This window comes from Cajanus cajan, chromosome 11 (genome assembly GCF_000230855.2).
Source record: "Cajanus cajan strain Asha chromosome 11, NIPB_CcT2T_4, whole genome shotgun sequence".
NCBI lineage: Eukaryota > Viridiplantae > Streptophyta > Magnoliopsida > Fabales > Fabaceae > Cajanus > Cajanus cajan.
This window is the reverse complement of record NC_138527.1, coordinates 40,715,972-40,724,762: the sequence shown is the minus strand read 5'-3', so window position 1 is coordinate 40,724,762 and position 8,791 is coordinate 40,715,972. Positions and strand designations below refer to the sequence as shown.

At 32.0% G+C, this 8,791-nt stretch overlaps 1 protein-coding gene across 2 annotated transcripts; it reads left to right on the top strand.

The window, feature by feature from the left end:
* Positions 1-227: 227 nt before the first annotated feature.
* Positions 228-6,657, top strand: LOC109811161 (transmembrane protein (DUF2215)). Of its 2 annotated transcripts, none has more exons than XM_020374821.3 (10): positions 228-393; positions 1,059-1,275; positions 1,590-1,747; positions 1,986-2,131; positions 2,659-2,721; positions 2,829-2,921; positions 3,655-3,816; positions 3,930-4,033; positions 5,725-5,900; positions 6,038-6,657. In XM_020374821.3, the coding sequence occupies exons 1-10, from the start codon at positions 291-293 to the stop codon at positions 6,280-6,282; spliced, it is 1,467 nt and encodes a 488-aa protein (XP_020230410.1). In that variant the 5' UTR covers positions 228-290; the 3' UTR covers positions 6,283-6,657. The 2 variants fall into 2 exon arrangements, with proteins under 2 accessions (XP_020230410.1, XP_020230407.1); XM_020374818.3 differs by having other exon boundaries at positions 230-393; positions 6,026-6,657.
* Positions 6,658-8,791: the final 2,134 nt, after the last annotated feature.

The window sequence follows — 8,791 nt, the reverse complement described above, 5'->3', positions numbered from 1 at the left end:
ATTAATTTTATTGGTGACTTATATAAAGATGAGGAGTCTGGTTGATTGATCACCTGATAATTTTTTTTCTAATAAATACTTTTGATTTTTGATAATTTTATGGAGCCTGGAGTTTTTTTTTTTTTTCCATCATTCCACTCGTCGTCAATTAGAAAATGGATTAAAAAAAAAACGGAACAGAAAGATAGCTAGTAAGTTTGGCCCAATAAAATTGCAGAATTACCCTCGATTTTTGCAGATTTTGAACGCGCGCCTTTTATTTGTCTTTACTTTGAGTTGGTGACCCTGGCATGGCGATGGCGGGTACTCACACTCTGCATTCTGCTTTGATTTTTCGGCTGCTCTTTCTTTGTGCTTCTGCAGTTCTGGTGTTCGCCGATGAACGCTCCTTATGTATGCATTCATTTCCTTTTTCTTCAATTTTTTTTTTGTTATTTTATTTTGTGGGTTCAAATGTAGGGTTTGTTGTGGTTTTTCTTCCTATAGGGTTTGATTACACTTGTACTTGTTTCTCTTTCGACATTGTTTGGTTGTCGAAGCATAATGGCAGGGTAGTCAAGGATAATATCTCCATAACTGATGGGAAACGAAATGGTGGAAAGAAGGATACCCTAATTTCGTTTAAGACATTGAAATTTCCTCTTTCCAATTGCTACACGCCAATATTTCCCATTCCATGTTTACTTTTCCTACAATTGCTGTGAAACACGTTCTAAATGATTTTTCCATTGTTAACCTTTCTTATGTTACAATAACTTATAAACTCTAGCGATAATCTGCTCATAACATTTCTTAAGGTTAGTCCTCCCGCATTTTTATTGATTTGACTCAAAGTTCTTTTGGATGGAGTAAAAATTCTTTTATCCTTTCAACAACAAAACTCAATATCAATATTCTGTACAAATTGTTTGTTCTAGCAAGGGCAGTAGTAGGTGGTATGAGATTGTGGTTTATATATTGTTGGGATTTTTGTTGTTGTTGTTATATATAATGTTATCTGGTGTCATAATTGTGTATGTTGAAATTTCACTTATTGCTCTCCTTATTTCTTTTTGCAGCTCTTACTCAAAATACCACACTGCAGCTATCCCGTGGCTTACCTGTGGGAAATTCTCCTGGTTCTAAGCATGGTGCTAATGTGGTTGTTGAAAGAGTTCATATACACGGGCTGTCCAGGTTTAGAAACCTGCGGAAATTCGCCCACTCATTGAAAGTGAAGGTGTTGCCTACGAATTCTAATGTTCGCCTGCCAAACATAGAGGTTTGTTTCCATAGGTGAGTATTTGCACTAGTGCATGCATCATATATTGTACATCTGTGTGGTCTGAGACTATCTAGTATCTACCACCTTGCATCTTATTGTGTATTTAATTAATTGATATTTATTTCATTGGTGGGATTGATTCTAGTTATCGTATTAATGAGTGAACATGATGAATAATCTTTCATTCTAGGGAGGAATGCTGCTTTATACATCTGGTTATTTGAGGACTATCACTTTGCTTTGTAACCGATTGTCCTATATCAAACATGAATTTGAAGAATGATCACTGTAATTGATTTTAGACATTTCTTTGTGTCTTGTTCAGGAATGTGTCTCTTGTAGTGGGGATGTGCCCACATGGCCAGTGGGAGAAAGTTGCCAAAGGTTCTTGGGCTCGCTCAATGTCTCCTTTTGACCACAAAATCTTAGACATAAGGACTGCTGGCTCCACTCTGGAAATATTTGAGGTTTCTGTTGAAGAAGGTAACTTTTCTTATGTGCAGGTTTGTTTCAGTTTATTTTGGGAGAGGGCATTCTTTTTCTTTATTTCAAAATCTCTTTAAGGAAGATGCATAAAAGAAAATTCTGAAGATAAACTAATCCAAAAATGCATGTTGTGTTTGTCATTGAGGAGTTACAGTTTCTTGAAGAGTTGAAGTTCTATTTATCCCATTTTAAGAACAGTGACATCCAGCATTAATGATATTTCCCCCCTTCGCAGAATTTTTTGTGTATCGTCTTGTGTTATTGACATTGGGTATTATTCTGATGAGTTTGGCGTCCTTTATAAGCCAATCATTAGCATTTTATTATAGCAGCGCGATGGCAATTGGGATAATTCTTGTTGTATTGATTATTCTTTATCAGGTAACTTCTCTCTGTTCCTCAATTTTGAAGATTTGGAATTTATAATATCCAAACTTATATGCTGTTTATGATTTATTTTTTTATTTGTTGAGTAGTCAACCATGCTTTCAACTTCAATTCTTCCTCTGAAGATGACTATTCATATGCCTTGATTGTAGCTTATCACATCCAATGCTTTTTTTGCATTCTTTCATCTTGGATGGTCTCAGTGTCATAGCAAAATAGATATTATATCTGAAATTGTGTTGCCTAATTCATTATTTTTGCATTATTTTATTTTAATGTTAATGAATCTGGTAGGAATATTTTGTTGAGAATCAAATAAAAGAAAAGACTAGAACAGCTAACGAGGTTTATACCTATTAAAATTCAAAAGTATAATGTGGTTGCTGGATATTGAGGTTAAAACTTCAATTTTCTTTCTAATTAAAAATTTGTTGTTTTCTTGCAAACTAATTTTTATATTGGATATCTATGGAGTATTTCTTGTTCACATTAACATGGAAGTTGCCTCTTAAAATTGACAGGGGATGAAACTACTTCCAACTGGTCGCAAGAGTTCCCTTGCTATATTTTTATATTCAACTGTTGTAAGTGTAACCTCAATGTACTTCTATTTCACCTTTTACTAATTTATAATTTATAACGAATGTGGTTCATATTATAATTAATAATGTTAACCAATATTTTAAACCAGGTTGGTTTTGGGGCTTTTCTCTTCCGTTACATTCCTGGCTTAGTTCGTTCAGTACTTACAGAGTTAGGAGTTGATGAAGACATGTATAATCCTGTATGTAAGTCACCTATGTTTTCTGCTAATTTGATTAAACATCAGGCTACTGATTAAAAGTTATTTTGCTTCTCATATGTATTCTGAACTATGGTTGTGTTGGTTGGGCTCACTTATTTTGTCTGTAAATTTGACTGATTATCTATCAAAGAATGCATTGCATCTGCCCAGGGAGAAATGTCAATGGCTCCTTTGGGTTTGGTTTGTAAGTGCACACAGAACCCAATGCACCAAGCCATTCTACCATAGTGCTTTTAATTTGCATACTAGTTCAAAAATTTTAGGGTTTTTACTTTTCCTTAACTAAAGTTGTTGGTAACTACTTTGCAAACTGTTTTTAAATTTTAGATGCCTCCTGCCACATATCCAGTCATGAGTTTCAAGACACTGGATAGTGGATACAATGATTATGAAAGGAGTACTGTATTATTCCCTGAGACATAAGTTAGTTCTCTTGAATAAAAAAATATAGTTAAAATGGACTCTAAATTTGGGATATTCAGCTATTGAACAACTTCAACTTTATAGTTGATCCCATTGTGCATAATGAACTTTATTTTTCCTTGCAATTACCCATTAAATTTCCATTGCTGTCCTGTTTTTTACCATATTCATTGCTTATTAGTTACTGTTTTTTGGCCTTTTCTTATCTATCTTATGTAGCTATGTTTGTCCCATGTACAACTATGTTGGAGGATCTTTGAACGCTTAACTTATGCAATTTCAACTGCAGTTGGCAATATTTCTGCTGACTTTTGTTGGAATAGCTGGAGCCTGGTTGGGGTTCTGGGTGGTCCACAAGCTTGTCTTAACTGAAGATGGATCAGTGGACGTAAGCACTGCTCAATTTGTTGCATGGGCTATAAGGATTTTGGCTGCCATTATGATTCTTCAGGTTTTCTTATATTTATTTTATCTCCACCTTCTTGTTTGTGTTGTGTTGGTGTCTTGGTGATGCTTAAGATTAGCACATGATTGTAAATTTGATAAGATGTATCATGTTTCCAGAGTTCTATGGATCCTCTGTTGGGAACATTGGCTTTATTATGTGGATCACTTGTCTCGTTGTTGAAGAGGATGCATATAACGAGATTCCTTCGTCGTTTACGCAGGTTTGTCCACTGCCATGAATTTTTTACCTTTTGTAATTTTCAATAATGAAGATTTTTATTTTCAAGTTCTTAATTAAATAAAAGAACAAAGGTTTTCTTTTCTGCTTTTATTTTGGGGGTTGGGTGGGGTTCTTTTTGTGTTTTTAAAAGGGATAATTATGCCGTGTACAAATGCACCCCGACAATTTTTAAACCTTATACGACATTACTACCCTTACTTTAAACCTGATGTGACATAAGTAAGTACCCCTTCAGTTAACTTTAGAAGTAACAGATCCATTTTCCTTTTACCACTGTACCCTCTTCTTTGTCTGTATTATCTTCTTCACCTTCCAAAATAAAATAAGAAGGAAGAGATTTGAGAAGCTTGAAGGAGTGTCAATAAATCTTTGCGGAAAAGGGCACCACGACCCTTGTGTGCAAGCCAAAGCCAATGCCACTCTGCTTAATCCTTTCTAAGGTGTAGCTTTACTCGGTAACATGCACAGTAATATATTTAAGTTGAACAGTTTGAAAAAACAATTGAGGGATTGAACTATGTATTTCTGCATAAATGGTTGAAGATTTATTTCTACGGTGATTGATATTGGAAGTTAATAAAGTTTAAAGTGATTTGAACATATTGAACCTCGTCTCTTTAAAGCTATTATAGTTGAGAACTCAGTTATCTATCGGTGCTGAATGGTTTTCACTAGCAAGAAAAATATTTTTAGTACTTAGTGCATGACTTATTTGCTGGTGATTCTATGAAACATTATCTGGAGAAATCTCTTAAGAATGATTAGGCTTTATAATATAAAATTCATTTTATATATTAGGATTTAGGAGATATATAATATTCATTTGTTAGTATAACATTAGCGTTATTAGTCAGTGATTTCAATTGTTAGTAGGAAAATAATATCAAATTGGTCAATGACAATTCAACCACTTTGGGTGTGTTTGGGTAAATTAAGTTTATAGAATTTGGACTTTCGGCTTAATTCAATTCTACAAAACTAGCTTGTGAGTTATGGCTGTTCCAAGCTGTATTAGTTCTCTATTTAAGCTATATCTCTAATCAATTTGGGGCTAAACATCATCCTTGGGGCTGCAATTAAGGAAGCTCTTGAAGAGTTTGCAACTAAGTGGGCTCAGAGTGATTGCAATTAAGGCGGCTTTCCATCACTTCCCCTCACACGTAGGGCTATCAACTTGGACTATGGCAATGCAGGTGATCCAACAATAGACAGATAAACTTTGATTAGTTTGATACCATGTTAGAATTTGGACTTAAGATTTAACTCAATTCCACAAAACCAGTTTTTAAGGTGAAATGAATGATAGGAAATTGTGTGTCTCATGAGGCAAATATGCTTGGGAAATTTTAGGACAAATTTCAGATTCTGAGTTTTTAATTTAATGGATGCATAACATCTACTGTGAAGGAGGTGTCTTTTACAAACTAGAGGGGACCCGTGTAATTTCAACAAATTTGAGGGGTACCAAGTTCTATTTTCACTTTCTAAAGTTGTGTTTTTAATCTTCAGTAAAATATATCTATAGATTGTTTTGGAGTTTTGCAGTTTCTTTTTTTACCCGTAAGCTATCATATAGCACTTTTGTGATCGTAAGAGTTTTCCTCTTATGACTTTTGGTCCAATAATGTCCTTTCATTTTTGGTTTGTATTTATTGTGGAGGGATTTTGCAGGCGATTGTTTAAATCACCCAAGAAAAACAGGAGATCGCAGGTTCCTGATTCATTACCTTTTGATGATTCATATGATGAAAATATGTACGAGATGCAGAATAGAGAGGAGTCTCCACTTTTTCAGCCACAACTGAAAAGCCCTACCTTCTTGTCCCCTTGTAAATCTTCTGCAGCAGGTTTGCTCCATCTCTCGTATCCTTATTTTAGTGTTGAAGTGACACCTTCCAACATCTTTTTTCTCCCAATTGATCAGTGGAGAAAAGAAAAGCATTGAGATAAGTGTGGTTAATATGCTAAACAGGTACATTATCAGGTTTCAGAACGCCATCTAAAGCACAGGAGGCGTTATACCCGTCCATCATACACGACACACCGGAGAGAAAGAAATATTCAGCTGCTGAATGGGATGCTTTCACAAAGGAGTCCACTGAAAAGGCCTTGGAAGAACTTGTTGCATCCCCTGATTTCAGTAAATGGCTGTCCAGCAATGCAGATAGAATAAGTGTAACACCCAACTCCAGAACTGATCAGCGGCGTGAGTGGCACTTGTGGTCTTGAAGCACCTTAACGTTCTTCACAAATTCATGACATCTTGATCAAAGTATTTGAGAAAATCCTGCAGGATTTGTTGGCTGTTGGTCTAACGGTTGTTTTTCCTTTACAGAAGGTTCAAACAGAAGCCCAATGTAGATCAGAAAAACTTAAATGTTGTAAATTTTTTTGTAACAACTAACAAGTAATGTTTTCTAGGGTGTACTTTAGGTATTCATTCCCTGCACTGGTGGTTTCTCAGTTCTTGTCCACTGGGGAGATTCGGGGAAATATTTTAATTTGTATCCGAGCATCCAACGCTGACAAGAGGTGATTTAACTGGTCCATGATGTATTAGTTTTGATGTCGAAAAAATGTAGTCTCTACGTTTTTATGTTAAAACTTGGGTTCTCTGGTTCGGTATGCCTTCTTTAGCCTATTTTGTTGTTGCTGCCTGCATATCGATATTTGTTTGATTCTCCTATATCTTAGCCTTTAAATTTATTTTGAGCTTATTAAAATATAAATGAAAAGCAGTAGAACATTTCTAAGTGCAGACCCTTCTATCATTTTAATCATTTAAGGGAAATTTTTTTTATATACTTTTTTGTATAAAAGTGTTACACAAATTATAAAAGGTAATTAAATATTGTAGAGTGTAAGGAGTGTCAGCGACACCTCCCAATTACTCCAAAGTTAATTTTTTTAAAAAAGGTTTTATAATTCCACTTGATTTTTTTGTTTTTATAGTTTTTTTTCCTTCAATTTTCCTTCATAGTTTTAAATAGATTTCTTAGTATTTATACTTGTAATTTTTTAATTCTTAACAATATTGTATTTTTGTAACATTGTCTCCTTCATATTGATGTAATATAGATATTAATTTAATTTTGTGTTAGATGTTAGATTTATTTTACTTGAATTATTTTAAATTAGATTTTTGAATATTGTGTTTTTTTTTTAATATTTTTACATGTAACATTCATTGTTGAGTTATCATTTTTTTTACTCTAATAAAATTAAAGATATTTACTGTGTTAACACAAAATAAAAAATATTATAAAAAAAATTAACAATAGGGACTAAGATTAAAAAATTACAAGTTTAGGAACTAAAAAAATATAGGTTAAAATAATTTGGTTGTTCTTATAGTTACATTTACTTTAATTTTTAGTCCTTATAATTAAAAATAAAATATTTTTAATCCCTATATTAATTTTTTTTTATCTTTGAGTCCTTATAATTTAAGATATATATATATATATATATATATATATATATATATATATATATATTTTAATACTTTTTTTTTAATCTTTTTAGTTTTTGTTATCTTTTGTGTTGAGGTGAAGATTTTCAATTTTATGAGGTTAAAAAAATCTTAATAATGGATGATGTAAGTTAAGGTACAAGAAACACAATTAATTTTTAAAACTTAAATATTGCCCGGACCGTATTCATTAAAAAAAATCTCGATCATTCACGAACAACAGGTAGTCCTTGAAAATTGAGGTTGCAATTAAACGTTATCAAAACAGATTCTGCAAAATCAGGAATAATTTTAATATCACCATACGCAATTCTTTTACCCACTTTATAATTAAGTTATACTGCACATAACTAAATTGTTTTATACTACTTTTGATATAGTTTTATTATATATATATATATATATATATATATATATATATATATATATATATTAACTTGTAAAGGAAAAATTGTTTACAAAACAACTTTTATTTTTTATAAAACTTAAATGATATAAGTTTTTCATTTGAAGACTGACATGCCGTGTAAGAAGTAAGAACCGAAATAGACATTTTTTTATGTTGAAAATAAATGAAGTGAAATAAATAATTTCAAATATATGAACTAAATCTAAAATTATTAAAACTTTGACGAACAGTGAAAATCAAAATGTAAACATTTAGAGGTAGAGATATATACCTAAAATGGGGAAAAAAAAAAGTATTTCTGAATATTGGTTTTAGCGGTGCATCTTGTAACCCGTAACTTTCATCCCAGTCATATCATGGATGCTTCAATTTGTTTAAATAAGGAATATTGTTAAAGGATAATTGAATGATCGATGGTCCCTAACACGTAATGCACACGCGGGAGATTTTTAAACGTTACTGTTCTCCGTTCCCCAAAACAAATACGCAATGACGCAAGCATAAAATACGAAATTCCCTTCTCTATTTCTTTTTCTCTCCGTTTTTTCCTTTATTATTATTTTGAAAAAAATAAATTATACTCTTCATTATATGTTTATTATTTCCCTTTTATTATTTATCCAAAATTATTATATCTATACTTATTATAAAAGAGATATATTTTAGTAATCATTTTTTTTATCTTCATTTTTTAGTAGATTTTTATATCTTTGAATTTAAAAAAAAAATTATATCTTCTATAACTTCTAATATTTATTTATGTATAATTATTAGAAGCATGAAATACCTCAATCTCTCTAGTAATAATAATAATAGAAAAAGAAATAAAAAGGAAAAAATGGAGAGATCTGCATAAA

Coding starts and splice junctions, on each gene's coding strand:
- LOC109811161 (XM_020374818.3), top strand. CDS start 291: ATGGCGATGGCGGGTACTCACACTCTGCATTCTGCTTTGATTTTTCGG. Junction 394..1,058: donor CGCCGATGAACGCTCCTTAT/GTATGCATTCAT, acceptor TTCTTTTTGCAG/CTCTTACTCAAAATACCACA. Junction 1,748..1,985: donor TGAGGTTTCTGTTGAAGAAG/GTAACTTTTCTT, acceptor CCCCCTTCGCAG/AATTTTTTGTGTATCGTCTT.